The sequence below is a fragment of the Manihot esculenta genome, chromosome 12 (assembly GCF_001659605.2).
Source record: "Manihot esculenta cultivar AM560-2 chromosome 12, M.esculenta_v8, whole genome shotgun sequence".
Lineage (NCBI taxonomy): Eukaryota > Viridiplantae > Streptophyta > Magnoliopsida > Malpighiales > Euphorbiaceae > Manihot > Manihot esculenta.
Window position 1 is genome coordinate 34,487,985 of NC_035172.2, and position 19,270 is coordinate 34,507,254.

Sequence of the window (19,270 nt, forward strand, 5' to 3'; positions counted from 1 at the left end):
TAAAAAATTTTAAAAAATTTAATTTAATTCATTTCTGTTTTATCATATTTTTTATTTGCAACAAAAAATTTTATTTTTTAATTTATAAAATTTTTATTTTAAAGAATACTATTTATTTTTTTATTAATTTTTATCGAACACATAAAATTAATTTTAATATTTTTTTAAATTAATTTATTTATAAAATAAAATATTATGACGTGTATATCTAAAGAATAATGGGTTCAACAAAGTGTATTCTTCCTAGAAAACACCTATCTAATTAAAATTAAAATTTTAATATATTTTATAAATATATAGAATGTACTAAATATTCAAAATTCATTTATATTTTTCTAAAAATTAAGATGTATTTTTTAAAAAAAAATTATTATTTAAGAGAAAGAGAATATTGTATAAAATATTTGAAAATTTTTATGAGAAAATCTTTTCAATTCATGAATTCAAAGACCTTAAAATTAAAATCTTAGTTTAAAAAATCTACTCTCTTCCAAAGCTGAATCAAGGTTTATTATAAGCCTTAAAAAAAAAAAAAACTTTTCATTTTGTAAAAAAATACTCCAAAGAAAGAATAAGTATCAAATCATAATTTAATCATTGAAGAATATTAAATTATTATAATAATAAAAATGACTTTTTCTCATTATGTTTATCTTCTTTGATTTTTCCTCCCATTACTTTATTTTCCTTCAACCCAAACATAAGTTAAGGAGAAAAGATTAGAATTAAGGAGATTGCTTAGACTTCGTTGCAAGCAATGATATTCCTTGAAATTACAGAAAATTGAAATATCAACACGGTTTAATTATACTGTTCTTTCATAAATCATATTAAAGTCTTTCTTTATTTAGTCATTTTTTTTAAAAAAAAAAGTTGTTTTTTAAATTAATAATTCGAAAGCAATCATCTTTTGCCTCAATTGTCAAGATGATCTGTTACCACTAAACTATGTTTCCTAAAAATTATTCCATGAAATTAAAGTTAATAATCATTGAGATTGAATATGCCTTTTCTTTTATATGATTAGATAAAATTTTATAAATCACATTATTTAAAAAAAGTTAAATTACTATATTATTTTTAATCAAACTAAATTTCAATATTATATTGTAATTTACCATTGAATTTTTCAAATTCAATTTAATTTTGAAAATAAAAATATGAATAGTTTAAAAATTTGCAGTAAAGAGAAGACGGTAATCAAATCACACTCCACACGATAAGCCCTTGCACTCAACTTGATTCATGTTTGATTGAGACCTTCTTTGTGTTAATCTACACAACTATATTTTTTTAAAATTTTTAGTTTTTTTCTTGTGGGGTGGGTAGAGCAGGTACGTTGGTCAAAATCAGAGCTTACTATAAAAGGAGAATATCAGTTCCCTACCTTCTCAGCTTGGAATTTGAATTGGAATAGCCACATACTATTTCTCTATATTCATTTAGTTTCAGCTAAACAGATTTGCTGACATGGTGAAGTTTTCATATAGCACAAGATCTGCCACAAATTTCTTCTTCTTCTTTTTCCTCTTCTTGCTTTCTTTAACAAGTGTACCAGTTGCAGAGGCCAGAGTTCGTTATTACAAATGGGAGGTTAAGTATGAGTTCAAGTCTCCTGATTGCTATAAGAAGTTGGTTATTACTATTAATGGCAGAAGTCCAGGACCCACAATCATTGCACAGCAAAATGATACCATCATCGTTGAAGTTAAGAACAGTTTGTTAACAGAGAATCTTGCAATCCATTGGCATGGAATTAGACAGGTTGCTCAATCATCAGATTTTCCATTTTTCTTTCTAATTCAGAGACCCATTTCTTGAATTAGATTTTCATGTGTTTTTGTGTTGTGTATTCACAGATTGGAACACCTTGGTTTGATGGAACAGAAGGGGTTACTCAGTGTCCAATTGTTCCTGGAGATACCTTCAAATATCAGTTTGTCGTCGACAGAGTAAGTTGTAGCTCAGGATTCAAACTCGAGATTCCTGATTTTTTAGAACAATTTGCTGATGTTTTAATGAATTTGCAGCCTGGAACATACTTGTATCATGCCCACTATGGAATGCAAAGAGAGGCAGGGCTTTATGGATCAATTCGTGTATCACCACCTGCTGGACAACCTGAGCCATTTGCCTATAATTATGATCGAAGCATCATCCTTACTGATTGGTACCATAACAGCACTTACGAACAATCAGTAGGATTATCTTCGATTCCCTTTGTCTGGGTTGGGGAGCCTCACGTAAGTAGAGCAGACAGCTTCCTAGTCCAATGCTAACTATATGAACTCGTCAAGATTGCAGTTTGCTAATGTGGGTAACATTTTCTTTTTCAATTTTTCCAGTCACTGTTAATACAAGGAAAAGGAAAATTCAACTGCTCAACTCCAGGGATACCAGCTGGTGTATGCAATGCTTCAAATCCTGAATGCTCTCCTTATTCGATGACGATTGTCCCTGGAAAGACATATCGGCTCAGAGTTTCTAGCTTGACAGCCTTATCAGCTCTCAGTTTTCAGATTGAAGGACACAATATGACTGTTGTGGAAGCAGATGGGCACTACGTTCAACCATTTGTAGTTCAGAATCTTTTCATATACTCCGGCGAGACATACTCTGTTTTAATAAAAGCTGACCAAGATCCCTCCAGAAACTATTGGATGACCACCAACGTTGTCAGTAGAAAACCATCAACCCCACCTGGCCAAGCCATCTTTAACTACTACCCAAACCATCCCCAGAGGTTTCCTCCGACGACTTCTCCGTCTGGCCCTGCATGGGATGATGTTGAACCAAGGTTTGCTCAAAGTCTAGCCATTAAAGCTCACAAAGATCACATCCACAAACCTCCCCAAATCGCTCATAGAAGTATAGTAATGCTCAATACACAAAATAGGGTAAACGGTTTTACGAGATGGTCAGTGAATAATGTCTCCTTCAACCTCCCACACACCCCTTATCTTATATCACTGAAGTACAAACTAAACCATGTGTTCAGCCAAGTCCCACCTCCTGATGGCTATGACTTCAAGACTTATAATATTTATAATGTTTCCGACAACCCAAATGCTACAACTAGCAATGCCGTTTATCGCCTGGCCTTCAACACAACAGTGGATGTTATTTTACAAAATGCAAATTCCATGAATAATAATACAAGCGAGACACATCCTTGGCATCTCCATGGGCATGATTTCTGGGTTCTCGGCTATGGAAAGGGCAAATTTGACATATATAATGACCAGAACAAGTTCAATTTGGTGGATCCCATAATGAAGAATACGGTGCCGGTTCATCCTTATGGATGGACTGCTTTGAGATTTCAGGCAGATAATCCTGGCGCCTGGTTATTTCATTGCCATATTGAATCACATTTCTTTATGGGAATGGGAGTGGTGTTTGAGGAAGGGATTGACAAGGTAGGAAAATTGCCCTCCTCTATTATGGGCTGTGGTGAAAGTAAAGGTTTCAACAGGCCATAGTTCTTGAGGAAATTAACCATGCTGCCTAACATTTACTGGTTTATGGGATTTTTGTCTATCCAGACTTCCAACAATCTTAAAGTTATTTATTAGATGCAGCGTCAAACTCATTAATGTATTCTTTCATATGCTCCATAAAAAAAAGTTATCTCAGTACTTCTTGAGTTAAGTAATCTATTGGTGATTTGTAGAGTGCGATAGGTCCTTCAAAATGTGTTAGTACGCAATCTTCTTTGAAGATGTGTATGTATGCGATGTCAACTTTTTTTTTTTTTCTCGTTTGATGTACACATATGATTCTTTTGTATAATACAAATTTGTATTCAAAATTGAAATAATTGAATCACAAGACTTTTCTTTTGTTCTAATTTTTCTTTAAAAAGAAAAAGAAAAGGAAAAGAAAAAGTAAAAGTGAAGACACACTTTCCATTATATGGCAGTCTGGGAGATTGCAATGTGATGGACAACCTGAAAGTTTCACATGTAACATTTGCTTGCAAATTCTTATTCAAAATTTAAAGTTTCCCTTTACAAATAATAATTCAAAGATTTTTGTTTGTATAATATAGGAAGCATGAATATGGTACAGATGATAAAGTCATTAAAGTATAAAAAAAGTAATTTAAATTATTAAAAGTAATTAGATCTAGTTTGTTAGATTTTCTTTCACCTTTAATTTAAAAAAAAAAAAATTAAAATGACGAGTTAGAGTCTTTATATTTATATATGTTAAAATATTCTCTCATGATAAGAATGAGTTTATTAATTGTGTTTGACTTTTATAATTTTATTAATATAAATTGAAATTTAATATGTACCCTCTTCTTTCCTCTCCTGTCCATAGTTGCTTTCCCATTTGAGAGAGTAAATAGAGTTTGGAGGGTTGGGTCATGGGTGTGTATAATTGCTGCTGAATTTTCCAAGTCAACCAATTGTACAGTCAAAGTATAACTTAATAGTAGATTTCTAATGGGGATATGGACAATGAACAACTAAGGTGAAGCTATTTGGGGATTGGCAGTGTCCCCGCTGTCAATGAAGCGATAATTTTGTGTTGTGTACATTTGTATTGATGGAAGCCTATGGCCAATTGGCCATCGTAGTCAGAGACTCGAGATCAATATCAAGGAAGCTTCTACGGCAGGTTCTGGCCATAAATAACGCAAGAAAGCATGTTTCAGCCGGCCAAACTTCCCTATTTGTCCTACTTGATCACTTTCCATAGCTAGTTACTTAATACAAGTTGCAGCAATTAAATTCATGTATAAAAAAATTAATATTTTATTTTATCAAATTAATAGATCACGTAGAATAGTCTTCAGTTAACTGGGTGAATAGAATACATACATCTGTACTTAAAGTGGACAGTATCATACATAAATTATTTAGATAATAACTGCATATTATGCCTATCATTAAAGGCTAGTGAATCCATGCGATAGGGACTAGGGACCTGTATGAGATGCTAATGCCACTTGGGTCCACAATTTGTATTATAATTTGATTATCTTCTAGGCAGCTTGATTAAAATTCCCTTAGGGATGGGACAAATAGTTTGGGCCCACCAGTAAACTTGACTCGGGCCAAAATCCAAATAAACTGTAAGCTGATCCTCGGAAGACAGTAACTGAGGCCATTAAATGGGCTTACTTCGAGCTGAAGCCCATATCTTACCACATTCCCCCTCATCAGCTTGTACAAAGTTCCATCCGTTTGTGGAGACCCACTTTGCATTTCAGTCCATTTTCTTTTTTACCCAAAAAAAGAAAAAAAGAAAAAAAAAAAAAAAAAAAAAAAAAAAGAGGAAAGGCAGACAAGGAATTATTTGAAAGCAGCAGAACCTGGCTTAAATGAGCAATACAGACGAAATATGAAATGAGATTGCAAACAGCATTCATAAGAAAACTCAAAACGGGCATTTCCATAGCATTCGGTACATAACCTGCTTAAATGAGCAATAGTGCAATACTATCAACATGTTTTGTTACAGGCACGTGGCAACCAAAAACCTCTAAAAATAAAAGCTGACTCCACTCAGACTAACAATGAAGGAAAACCATCATTCAAGAAGCAAGCTAATGTGAGCTATCAATCGGACCCCTCAATATTAAGAAAAGACATTACTCTTCACTTCACCTACAGTCCATGGTGATCTCCAATCATCACCGCTGGCTTGACCTGAGGCATACGGACCCCACCACAACTTCCACCCTTCTCCATATCAGCTGAACAAGCTCCATCTAGTGCCGCGTGAACTCCACCGTCTAATTCTTCCCCCAGCATACCTTCAAAGCCAGCAGCAGCGGGATGTATCCTTGGAAACGGCAAATAAACACTGTGTACCACAATCTTCAGATTACGGATCATATCAGGCACTTTAAGTTTCACATAGTTAATTCTCATCAGGTATGCAGCTGTACCTCCTCCACCAGCAGTGGTGACCACCAGAGACTGCCCTCTTTCGAGTGTTGGCAGTATGGCCCCCACTGGTAGCTTCTCCAGGTCAGTAGCAGTCAAAAAATGGTTAGGCACCATGTGAAATCTCACGCTACTGATGTATGAGTGAGATCCAGAGAAGATTGAAGCGTCGTCAAGAGCAAACACCGTCAAGTTGTTTAAGCTCGCCAGCTCAGCATATTTCAATCTCATAGCGAGAGAGAGGATGTTAAAGCCATTGTTGCGGAGCCTAAGCATGGCATCACGCAGCATCAAGCGCAAGATAGAAGGCTGCGCCAAAGGCTGGTTGTGAATCTGGCGAGATGCGGGCACGTGAAACGGAATCGATAGCGAGTTTAACCTCTCCACATCGCAAGAATATGGAGAGAGAGGAGCGACATAGCCTTGAATTCCATGAATTACAATCAAACCATTATTGAACAGATCTGGATGCGTTATTTCCACACCACCTATGAAAACCTTCACTGCATTGGTTGATGCGGTTGCGTTTGGTATCGAAGTGGAAGTCACGGTGAGGCAAAGACCAGGGCTTAGAGTTTCTATTTTAGTGCCAAAGGCGAGCTTGCGGAGATAATCAATGGTGTAAAGACCAGGAATAATATGTTCACGGAGGATACTTGGAATGGAGCAAGATGAGCACGTATGGAGAGAAGAATCAGAAGGAGCAAAGAGTGTGGAGGGGCCAGACCAGGCGGTGGTGGCGGAATCAGAGGAGAGAGAAGGGGCAGCCATGGACAGCTCGTTAAAGCCGAGATGAGAAAGGATTGGAGCGAGAAGAGCTGTGTGAGAGAAAAAGGAGTTCTCATGGAGATCGCTTGAGACTGTTGGCGATGACGGTGGTGGCATTGAAGTTGATTGCAGCGTTTGTGACGGTGGAGGAGGTGATAGAGAGAAAGTGGAGGAGGAGTTGAAGCCGTCATCGGCAATCGCTTGTGAGACGAAGAGAAAGAGGATCAAAATCGCAAAGAGAACAACAAATGGTAGAGAGGCCGCCATGACAGAGGAAGAGAGCTGTGAAATACTGAAATATGAAATGAAGAAGAGGGTTTGTGTGGGGTATTTATAGGCGAATAGGGCTTGAAGAGGGAGCGGTTACAGGATTCTGTTAGCTGGGGAGGTGGTGAGAGCGTGTGAAGGCGACTGATTGTATCGGGAATCAAGAATTAATGACAGTTACTTGGGTTGTAGAGCGTGTCAATTTTGTATCTCTGTTTCTGTTATTAGTTTTGGCGGGAAAGTTGCATGGAGTCTTTTTCTTCTATGGTGATCTTCGTTAGGCGGCGATCAGAGCCTGGCAACAGCTGCTATTCCACCAAAAGATCAACTAAAAATCGGCAATGTGGTATTGTGCATTTGGATGAGCACTCCTTCACACATTAACATTCCCTATTTTTCAAGTGAACACCGTTTATACAGTGTAGCATACACTCATAATCGAGTAATATTACACATCCAATCAATTTTTTTTTTGTCGATTCCAATCAATTACCCTGGTTTGAAATTAAAATTTTCATATTTTTTATTAATTTTTTATTAACTAATAAATATATATTAAAATTATTAATTGAATGTTTATATACTTTTGCACATGGGCAAAAGATTTATATCCGATAAGATTGAAATTATAACTTTGATAGCAATGGTTGGATTTTCTACTATCTTGTTGATCGAGTAAAACAGAGCAAATGATTAGAGAGGGTCCAAAAAAAAATTACTCTCTTAGTTATGATGGAAACTCTGAAAATATATGCTCCTTTCACACATGAAAACAGATTTTACTTTCTCTTAAACGAAGAATAACTCTAATTTTGAGTTGATAGCGAGCATCTTACAGTTTTCTCTTATTTAAAGTGAATGGTATCAGCACCCCTTCACCTTCTAACTAGAGGATGGAAGCAGACGTTAGATAGAAGGTTTTTTTTTATCTAACTAGAGCAAAAGATTTATTTTTTTTAAATTGCACTTTATGGTTGATCCATACCTACAGCTTAAATGTTGGTAAATTCTCTATTTCTCATCCTTTGAAAGTTTATACTTTGCTGGTGGAGATATTGGAGTAACTAGTTGTAATCTTGCCTTCTTCCTCTCACCTCAACGTTGAAACTCTGTGTGCCCTGGTTTCTTTATATGATGTTGTTTTCTTAGCCTGGTGCGGCCCCTCGAATTGGGAGCGACGGTGGATGAATTTTGTTGAACTCAAGGAAAACTGGTGTATTAATCTCATATGGAAGATGAATGGCGCCTGCTTCGGATTCTCTTGGCTAGGATTTTTCATGTTTTCTTTTACCTTGGATGGATAGCTTTGCAGGAGCTGGACTAGACTTTTATCTCGGTATGAAAATTTTTTTTTTTCCTTCGACTTCTAAGCACTATTTAATGAAATCTCTATTTCTCAAAAAAAAAAAAAATATATATATATATATATATATATAAATACCAGTAGAATTTTTTTATATTTATTAGAGTATCTAGATATTATAAAAATATTGAGTAAAAACTACTAAAAAAATAATTACAGTATTTATAATAAAAATTAGACATTTTTATATTTTTTATAAGTATGTCCGATTTTGAAATTTTAATTACTTTAACTTAACTTTAAAAGTTTATACTCAATTTCAGAATTGCTTCAAAATCAATTGCTGCAACACTTAAATAAGCGATTTAATTGATAAATTTATTTACAATCAATTTTAACATTGCTTATAAAAAAATATCGACTATCCATTTCAAAAAACAAAATTATAAATTTAATAAAAAAATTTAAATTAAATTAAAATCAAGAAAATTAAAGGTTTTAACATGCTTGTAGAAATTGAAAATATTTTTATTCTTTTTAAAAAGACAAAAAAGTTATATGGCTTGTTTTGGAATAAATTATATATAAAAAAAGAAATGAATTATTTTTTCATATTAATAATACCGTCTTTAATTTGATTTTTGTTTTTAAAAATTATATTTAAATTTGAAAATTAAAATCTTTGAGTTTAATTAAAAATGATTTTAAAATAAATTTAATTAATTTTTATTATAAAATAAAAATTAAAAATTAAGAAAAATAAAACTTAAAATTTCCCGAATTTAATACCGTGCACTTATGATTAGATTGAATATGTGAGTTTTTAAATTTCTAATTAAATGAATTAAAAATAAAATTTAATTTTCTGGGCACGCATGGTTTTGGATACATAATCGAGGTAATATTCAGAACTCAGAAGAGTCCTTCCCACCATCTAGCCAGCTCCTCCTGTCGCGGCAGCTGCCGGAACGCGATCGTCTCCCTGCTAAATCTCTCACTATTCGAAGACTGGCCCAAACCCAAACTACTACTACCCATCCCGTATTTCAACGCCTATAGCCTAACACCATACCCACCTTTCTTCTTGATTCTCTTATCGATTCAACATTTCCTGCTCTCTCAGTCATTCTATCAAACACTTACCAAATTGCGCCCCTTTGGTCGCAAGATAAGCCCTCATAAACAATGTTTCGAAGGTGCGACTTTGTAGTTTACAGCTACTCATTACCATTTCATTCTTTAATTACCATATCAAATTTTTTGTTTTGACTTATACAACTTGTGTTCTAGGGCTTTCCCCTTTTTCTTTATTGTACATCGATATCATTGTGAGCTTCACCGGATGATAATTCTTCATGGGGTTCCTTTTCAGGTCGATTTGGGAGTTATCGTCTCGTCGATCAGTGAGGAGAATCCCTAGGCGGGTTACATCTCAGGCATGTAATTTGACTGACCCATTGTTCTCACATGCTTTCGTTTAGCCGGGTTACTTTATTTATACTTGGAATTGTTGTTTAATTGCGTCTGAAATGTAATTCTTGAGTTGTGGATATGTATATTTACTATAGTTTGTTTTGTAATTCTGTAATGGCATTTTATTAATGGAACTTGAGATTGTAACAATTGCTTCTTTCTAATGCTGTGTGTTTTAGTGCGGAAAAGCAAAATGAATGTGGAAGGAACTTGGTTTACCTATACATATATATGCTTGTTTTTTGTTCGTTAATTGGTTAATCATTTAATTCTCATGAACTGTTACTGGGTGGGGTGTGATACAACTGCAGCCTATACCGTCAATCATTTCTTCAAGGAAGAAATTTTCAACCTCGTTCCAGAAAAATGCCCCCCAAAAAGCTGGTTCCAATGGTAGTCCACCTGAATCAAAAAGTGTTTTCCCAAAAGTTCTACTGGGAACCACAGTTGTTGCTGGTGCTGCTCTGTTAGCATACCAATCAGGTTATTTAGACCAATTTATTACTAAAGAGCAGGAAGGCTTAGCTAGGGTTGGCATTGATGATAAAGAGGTAAAGGAAACCCAACATTTCGGAGAGCAAGTGGTTGTCACCGGCAAAGAAGAACCTGGCAACTTAAGTCACAGTTTGGAGCAGTCTGGAGAAAAGGTTGAAAGTCAGATAGATGTCCCTCAAGTTGAAGCTCAGCAGAAGGCTGAAACTCGTATAGATCTTCCTCATGTTGAAACCAAAAACAAGGATGAAACTCATGGAGATCTTTCTCATGTTCAAGCTGAGGAGAGGATTGAATCACAAAAAGGCATTCATCATCATGAAGCCTCAAGGGAAACACCAGTTATAGACCAGCCCAATATTCAAGAAAAATATGGTGCAGCCCAAGATGAATCAGTTGCTGTTAAAGAGAGACAAGTACCAGGATTTTCTCAAAATATAAATACTGAACATAGTCTTGACAAGGTCGAGAAACAATCTGAATCAAAAACTTATAGAGAAACGGGTGAGGGTGTTCAAGTTACACAAGAACAAAACCAGGTCAAGTTGGTTCCTGGAGAGGGTGAAATGAAAACAGTGCCACAGCATCTTGCTGCAGAAGACAGACCGGAGGTACTTGATAGTAATTTCTTTTACTTTCTCTTTCTGGCCTCCTAGTTCTTTAAAATGTAACATCTAGGAATATTGTTGTATATTTGCTTTAAAAAATGAGGAGTGGTATTTCACATTGCACTATACAGAAGATGACAGAAGCATTAGTTATTGCTGTATATTCTGTTGTACCTACCAGGTTTCTCCTGAAAAAAAAAATGAAAATAAGAAACAAAGATGGTACATTTTTGTTGTATTATTTTTTATTTGTATATTTTATCAGAAATCACTGCATTTCCTTCTAATCTAAGTGGATAAATGTTTCATGAAGTTTCAATAGAAAAACCTGATAAACCCAACCATATTTGTATTTGCATTCCCAATAATGATCAGGCTTTGCTGTACGGTTGATGCATCTACCGTGAAAATTATGGTAATGGTGATGATTCCAGGTTTTTGAATTGTACTTGTGTACAAAATGAGTATAAAAAATTTTGTGGTTTTCCTCTATTGCAGGCTGCATTAAGTAAAGGTACAGAAGCAGCAAGTTTACTTGACGCTTACCATCTCAAGGATAGGGCTGAAGAAAGCATTGCAACAGAGGGGCCAGGAGAAGAGGTTACTTCGAGCATCTTCTGCATGTTCTTATTATTATACTGTGAAGAACTTTCAATTACTCAAATGGAAACACAAAATGAAAGCAAACACTAAAAATTTGGTTCCTTGTAATAATAGGCTCTTCTTAGTGCCATAGAGGAATTCAACGATAGCTTTATAACAAAAGATGGAAAGTTGGTTATGAGTTTTCTTGAAGCAATTCATGCGGCTGAAAAGAGGCAAGCTGAGATGGATGCCCATACCTTTGCTGAGGAGAAAAAAGCTTTGAAGGTTTGATTAGTTCATAGCTTCGAAAAATAAATTGCTCATGTTGTTATCTACAGTTTTCTTTCCATTAATACTTTTACTTGGTATGGCGAAGTTTTTGTTATGTTCTAAAATGACTTAATTAGCCTATATTTTCAACTTTACTTGGCTTTTCAGTTGAATCCATTTATTTTAGTTTTATCCAGTTGTCCATAAACTTTGAAATAAGTATCAGTTTTACCTAATGGAAAATGGCGTGCCATTGCTGACATTGCAACTGATGTCATGTTAAAATTATTCTACATGTGCATTCTGATATGCATCTGTGTTAAAAATTAATATTTATATCAAGAGAAAAAAATTATATATAAGCAAGTTTTTTTTGATGCTACAACAAGAACCATATCAATTATAGCATGTGCCCTTCAGCTGTTGGATAAAAATAAATACTACTCTAGAAGTTTATGACTAAAATGATAAATTAAAAGAATTGGATAACATTAAATGTAAGAAAAGTTCAGGATGTTTAAGACTGTTGGACATTTTTAGTTCTACTAATATTTTCACTCCCATTCAGGAGAAGTACGAAAAGGAATTGAGAGATTTAAGAGCTAGAGAACTTATGCGTGCAGAAGAGGCGGCAATACTTGATAAGGTTGTACAGATTTCTCGCTGCTTACCCATAATTATCTTGTAATGAATGATGTAAATGGTTGAATGAGTCTAACCTTCTTGCATATGTCTGCAACTGCTTCCCTCATTAAAAATTCTATCATTTCAGGAATTAAAAAGAGAGCGAGCAAAAGCAGCAGCTGCCATCAGAACACTTCAGGAAAAGATGGAAGAAAAACTCAAGATGGAACTTGAACAAAAGGTATGCATGCTGTTTTTTGGTTCTGTCAAAGGCATCATGTTATCCTATTTGAGCAGTTGACGACTGATTAACTTAGTTGCTATATTACTGGTATAATTGCAGGAAAACGAAGCAGAAATGAGTCTGAAAAAGTTCCAGGACCTGGCAAAAGCAGAATTGGCTGCAGCAATCGCAAGTGAGAAGGCTGCACAGATTGAAAAGATGGCTGAAGCGAATCTCAATGTAAGATATTTGTTAAAGTTATATGGAAATAGAATTTCACAATTATTTGTTAATATATGATTTTTAAAATAATTAATGCAAATTTTAACTTCTGCATTGCTAGAAAAAAATTTCAGCAGCTTTGTTATGTTTGGTTGAGAAGATAATTAAATGGTCTGACCAAGGGTTGAGGTGGAACATGACCTTAACAAAGGTTCATTATCAAGGAAATTATTGAAACCATGCACTTGATTGCAAAATTTTTATTGGCCAAAGCTAAAAAAGGCACCAATACCTCTTGTAGATGGGCAGTTTTTCTTCCTTTGGCAGGCAAAATGTCCCTGTTTTTCTTTATATGTATAAAGAAAAAAGCACTTAAAAGGGACCAAGAGAGTGCAACTCTCTTGTATCTCTATTATTTTTAGCTTCAAAATTTACTGAGATAAGTCCATTATATTAGAGATTGGAAAAAAAAATAAAACCAGTTCCATGGGAAGGATTGGAAATAATCTTCAAAACAAGTCCTATGTATTAGCATTTGCAATCTGCAAATTAGAAATTCATGTTTTGAGAGATTAAACTCATTTCAATCAACTGCTAGATTACATTGCATACTTTTGGTAACTAATTAGACCAACAACAAGATTATTGCAAAACTAAGTTTGGGATATTTTGCTTAGCATGTGTGGATTATTGGCTACTAATATACTTCATATTTCCTTTTGAATGTTTTATACAAGTAGTCTGCCACAATTCATAAGCATGAATTGCTCCTGGTGGAGCTATTAAATTATATGCCTAGCAGAGTCCAACATTGAACTGGAAACATGTTATATTTTCATTTCATGTGACGATGAGGCTTATCACTGATAAATAATTCATATCTTGCATTAGTTGGTATCTATATGTTTATTTTTGCTTTTTATTTTTATGTATTGACTTTTTTCAATCAATAACCTAGTGGCACCCTATGTATTTCTCTATTGTGCAAGTTATTTAGTTTCTTAATTCCTTTGTAGATTAATGCCTTGTGTATGGCATTCTATGCACGATCTGAAGAGGCTCGTCAAATTCATTCTGTTCACAAGCTTGCTTTGGTAATGATCTTGTTCTCTCTTTAGTTGAGTGTAGAAGATGTATTATTTTTTTTTTTTTTTTGGGGGTGGGTGTGTTTGTTTGGGTCTACCCAGCAAATTGACATTCTTTATGTTGATTGCAGGGAGCACTTGCATTAGAAGATGCACTTTCCAAAGGACTTCCAATTCAGAAAGAGCTAGATTCTCTGAACACTTATCTAGAAGGCATAGATAAGGACTCTCTTGTGCATTTGGTTTTATCAACCCTTCCTGAAGACACTCGATACCATGGTACAGATACTCTGTTACAATTGAATCAGAAGGTAAGTTCCTTGAGTGTCCCACTGTTAAAATATATGCTAGCAAGTGTTGAAGCATAGCCAAATTGATTTCTGATCTTGCATCTAGGAAGAGGAAGTTGACGGTTCAAATCCACCCCCTCAAACTATCCAATGAATAAATAAAAATCCACTAACTGCTGTATGCTACATATTCATTCTTGTAGATTGATATCTTTACAACCTCTGCTTAAAACTTTGAACTAATAATTTCATTGGCATAGAGCACAAAATGCTGTCCTTCTTTACCTAATATAAGTTAAATGTGATGATTATTTAACAACTATATGTATATTTATGTCAATTTTAATGTGCTTCTCCGGTATGATATAAATTTGAACATCAGTCTTCTTATTGAAATAATGCTTGATTTCCTAATATAACAATTTTCAGAAGGTACTACTATTATCGACAAATCTTCATTTTGTTTTTGGCAGTTCAATGCATTGAAAGGGACACTACGGCATTACATTCTGATCCCAGCCGGTGGTGGCGGCATATGGGCTCATGCAATGGCACACATTGCGTCCTGGTTGAGGGTATGCAAATGTGCTATTAGCTTTTAAACAATTTTATCTATTAGTCCGTTTACTGGAATGCCCAGGCAGCCCTTTACTGCTTAGTTAACTCACAGGATTAAAGTATTGTTTGAGCTGTCTTAAGAATTGCTTTGGCTTTTGTGCAGTTTAAGGAAGTTGATCCATCCGGTGATGGGATTGAATCTGTTATTAGCAGAGTCGAAAGTTTCCTAGCCGAGGGAAAGCTTGCTGAAGCAGCTGATGCCCTTCAAGAAGGACTCAGAGGCAGCAAGGCAGAGGAGATAGCAGATGAATGGGTGAAGCGAGCAAAGAATAGAGCTATCACAGAGCAGGCTCTAACAGTACTTCAGTCATATGCTGCTTGCATAAGCCTTACCCAATAATACATCTGATTAAGGAGCAATCTCTCATAATTGATCTAGCATTTATGCGTGCAACAGTGTGGTTTTTCCCCTGATAATTCCCCACACAAAGAATATGAGGAGTTTATTACTGACCATCTCAAATTTATAATAGATTTTTCAATCATTATGACACCAAAATTGTGTAGATTGTCCACAAATCTGAGAATAAAATTTTGTTTTCCGTTGCGCGAAAGTGTTTTTCGTGTTCTTTTTCCTGAGACGTGAGATTGAGAGGATGAACTGTTAACAATTTGTTTCCTTTATTACTTTGTTAATGAGAAGTATATGGTGCCATATGATGATGGCATTCACATTTGAGGTGAGTTGTCAATTTCCTGACTTTATTTGGAATTGCCAAACGCTAAAGCTACTAATAATTGTAATTTGCATGTCTTTCTTAAGTACGTACTGCCTTGTTGGGGTAACATTAAAAATAAAAGAAAAATGAAATTTCCATATTTTATTTTACTTGGATGAGAATGAAATAGGCTTTTTCTTTTACGACAAAAAGATACTAAGCATTTAAAAAAAGAAACAAAGCAGAAGCTGGGATGTTTGGTTTTAATTCTGTTTTCTGCTTTTGGTTTTTGTTTAATTTTTGGAAAGATTGTTATTTTTGGAAATTCATTAGGGGCTTCAACTTCCTTTATTTGGAATGATTTATATGCTAAGGAAAGAATTAAAATAAGCTTTTATGTAATTATATATAATTTTTATTTATTTTAAAAAATTAATTTTTTTCCTTTAATTTAAAATAATTGAAAAAAAAAATCAATTGTATGAAATTCTTTCAAAATTTTTAATTTTCAATAAGCGGTTATAATACAATTTAAAGCAGATTAGAGCTCTACACATCTAAATTTTTTTGTGCGAATAGAAACCGATAACATATAAATAATAAGGTTGGTTACCATGACCCGATAACATATAAATAACAAGGTTGGTTATCATAACAGTACATGAAACTTAGAAAGATTTCATGAATTTTATTATTTGGTCCAACCGGATAGTATAAAGTTCGACTTATAAGTTATAAAGATTATAATGAGACTCCTAATTCTGTTGAAACTTGGAATGAATGGGTAAACTTCTTCCTGAATCAATATTGGATGTAAGTTTGACCAATCAGTGATTAGGGAGATCTATCTCAATATAAATCGAGCGAGTTGAGCCACAACTTCGTGAGATTAAGGTAGGATGTCGATATCCCACACACTGGTTATCTTCTCAATACATCGTCGAGGTCATAAAATACGTACACAGTAAATAGACTAACGTGACATACATAATAGATATAGTATATTATCTAACCGTCCATTAATAATAAACTGTCTGATACACTGCAATAGGATATCTCTGTCCAGATCAATGGGACATGACATATGAAAGTTAAAATGAAAACAAAAAAGGTAAGTACAAAAATAGAAAACAACATATTAAAAATATTGAAGGAAGCGAATAATACCAGCAGAATAATAGTCTTCCTTAGGTTGGATATCCAAACACTTAAAGACATAGTACTTGAAAAGGAAAAAAGTTATAAAAGTGAAGTACAGGCGGAAAATTGCAAAAGGAATCTATAACCCCATCCCAAATCCAACCCCTAGTCAAAATTTCCTCTAGCCCCAACTATGGCGAAATGATTTACCAAGTGTTTTATGGAGTCAGAAACTAAGGAAGTCTTTATTTGTTTTAAAATTTTTGAAAAAAGCTTGGAATAACCCAACGAAGGAGCAAAACCCCACCCATAGTCTACTTGCTTGAGGTAAAATATAAGCTTTCTCTCAGATTGAGCCCTGACCAAATCGAGAGGAGGAGGAAAAGAGAAGAGAGCAATTCGCGTAACCCAAATATAATGGGTCTTCTAGGGCTTAGGGGAAGGTTTTGAAAAGGAAGGAAGAGGAGACCTTAGAAACCACTTTCTCAATCTGGAAAAATGACAAAGGAGCTATTGAAGAAAGGATGCATAACTTTAGTGCAAAAATTCATGAGAAAGGGATAGAGATGAAGAGACTCTAAGATAACCATAAGCACAGCAAAGATAACAATAAGCACAACAAAGATAGCAAAAGTAAAAAAAGGAGAAAGCCTCCTATTTATACCCAAATTTGGGTATTAATGCACAATTAAAATACTGCATTTCGGTATCTTAAATTACGATAGCCGTTAAAACGCAGGGTGCACACACTTGTTATATATACTTATGACATTTCATCGTAACTTGTAGGAAATAAATAGGTTTACAGTTGACAGCGAGCTGCGTAAACAAAATTCACTCTTTCGACTGTCATAAATAACTCTCAGAGAAGCGAAAAATCATCTAATAACATAGCATGTTAAGATCACAGACACGTGTACATGGAATTCAGAAGAATTCTATGAACCTCACTATCTAGTCCGATCGGACAGTAGAAAGTCCGACCTATGAGTTATAAATATCATAGCAGTACCCTTGACTATGTCAAAGTCCAAAACAGATGAGCAGACTTCTTCAAGATTTGGTTTTGAATGCAAGCCCGACCAATCATAAGTGACTAAGAAGACTCATTGGGTGAGCCGAGTACAACATGATGACGAGACTAAGGTAGGATGCCAACCTCCTACACACTTGTCGTCTCCTTAATACATCGTCGGAGTTATAAAATACACGTGCGGTAAATAGACTGATGTGACGCACATGATAGATAAAGTATGGATTAGCCGACTCCGCATTTATTATCCAACTGCCCATCATTAATAAATCGTCTGACACACCTACAAGAAGACATCCTCGTCCAGTCTAACCCAAAAAAAAGGAGGCTTTCTCTCGAATTCTTACTCTCTCTCTCACACATACTTTTAAACACATCCTCTCTCTTTTCTCTCTAAGACTTCCTCTTTCTCTTCACTACTCTATTTTTATTTCCTTTTGCATCTCTTTCTATTAATACATCTCTTTAAAAGTTTTATATTTAATTTGAACGTTGGAGAGTTTCCACCGGGATATTTCTGCTAGACCGCTGACCATTTCTCCATATTTTATAGACTTCTTCTTCAATATCGAGTATACAGGACCCGTATGAAACTTCAAAAGACATTTACTGTTTATCAAACCAATTACAATTTATTGATTTGTCCATCGAATTAAACCACAGTTCATGTATCTACGTATTATGACTCATGAATCTCAATTCATTAGAAATAAAGCTGAATTTATTTACTTTGATCTAATTTAATATTTTTATTTATTAAATTAGTTTAAATTGAAGTGAAATGAGATCAACCCAACCACCGAATTCTTGCTTGGAAGAAAAAAAAAAGATGTTTTACATAATAAAAAGAACTGTGAATGTGATAATGAATCCATTTTGTGGATCGCGACTTCAAATGGATGGTCTGAATTGAGCTGGCACTGAAGAGGCTTTGCACTTGCACTGACCAATTTATTTATATACATATCAAAAGCAAGGCTGTGTTTGGTTGTCTTAGGAATCAAGCCACATTATAACATTGCTGTCCTTTTAACTTTTAGTGACATCCCTAATATTTTCAATTTCTTTTTATTCTTCATATATAGAAATTTCGGTATAAATTTAACAATTTTTTAATAAAAAACAATATAAATATACAGAAATATATAATTATCTGAACAGAAATAATCAAGTAATAATTTATCTATTTTTGTTTTAAATGATAACAAAAAAATTAATGTAATAATTTTGATACTAAACTTAAAAATTAATGTAAATAAACTATAAATTTGTCAAATTTTAAGGATTAAATTGTAATTTAATTATTTAATAATTTTAGAAAAAATTCATCTTTTTTTGGGTTGTGATGACATTATAGTATTTATGTAATACTTTATAATTATTTTTAATGATTTTTTTATTAGTTATTATACCAACCTCATAGTTTTATACACAACAAGATATAATAAATTTAGTAATCAAAGATTTAAAAATATTTACTAAGAAAATACCATATCTTTCTTTTTTTTTTTTAAATTGTAATATTTACCTATTTATGTAAAAAATTTTAATGGATTTAATAAAATTTTTAAAAGTCAAGAAATAACTTCTTCTTTTAAAATATGAAATTATTTTTTTAAAGGGAAAACTATTTTCTTAAAAATGGTTTAATTTTTTTTAATTTAATTTTTTCTTTATTTTAATTTTCATTAAGAAAAATTGAATTGAACT

The 19,270-nt window shown here is 33.9% G+C and overlaps 3 protein-coding genes across 4 annotated transcripts; 2 read left to right on the forward strand and 1 right to left on the reverse strand.

Moving 5' to 3' along the window:
- Positions 1 to 1,342: 1,342 nt before the first annotated feature.
- On the forward strand, positions 1,343 to 3,598 carry LOC110627490 (L-ascorbate oxidase). Its single transcript, XM_021773825.2, has 4 exons — positions 1,343 to 1,764; positions 1,860 to 1,952; positions 2,031 to 2,243; positions 2,346 to 3,598. The coding sequence occupies exons 1-4, from the start codon at positions 1,471 to 1,473 to the stop codon at positions 3,480 to 3,482; spliced, it is 1,737 nt and encodes a 578-aa protein (XP_021629517.1). The 5' UTR covers positions 1,343 to 1,470; the 3' UTR covers positions 3,483 to 3,598.
- Positions 3,599 to 5,379: 1,781 nt separating this feature from the next.
- Positions 5,380 to 9,276, reverse strand: LOC110628064 (fasciclin-like arabinogalactan protein 21). Its single transcript, XM_021774516.2, has 2 exons — positions 9,170 to 9,276; positions 5,380 to 6,960 (listed from the first exon to the last, which is right to left on the reverse strand). Exons 1-2 carry the CDS (start codon positions 9,274 to 9,276, stop codon positions 5,619 to 5,621), a joined length of 1,449 nt encoding a protein of 482 aa, XP_021630208.2. The 3' UTR covers positions 5,380 to 5,618.
- On the forward strand, positions 9,119 to 15,402 carry LOC110628322 (MICOS complex subunit mic60). Of its 2 annotated transcripts, none has more exons than XM_021774934.2 (12): positions 9,119 to 9,434; positions 9,529 to 9,674; positions 10,023 to 10,814; positions 11,310 to 11,411; positions 11,529 to 11,681; positions 12,235 to 12,312; positions 12,439 to 12,531; positions 12,634 to 12,753; positions 13,752 to 13,829; positions 13,952 to 14,131; positions 14,584 to 14,685; positions 14,832 to 15,402. In XM_021774934.2, the coding sequence occupies exons 2-12, from the start codon at positions 9,594 to 9,596 to the stop codon at positions 15,066 to 15,068; spliced, it is 2,016 nt and encodes a 671-aa protein (XP_021630626.1). In that variant the 5' UTR covers positions 9,119 to 9,434; positions 9,529 to 9,593; the 3' UTR covers positions 15,069 to 15,402. The 2 variants fall into 2 exon arrangements, with proteins under 2 accessions (XP_021630626.1, XP_021630628.1); XM_021774936.2 differs by having other exon boundaries at positions 9,120 to 9,434; positions 9,611 to 9,674.
- Positions 15,403 to 19,270: the final 3,868 nt, after the last annotated feature.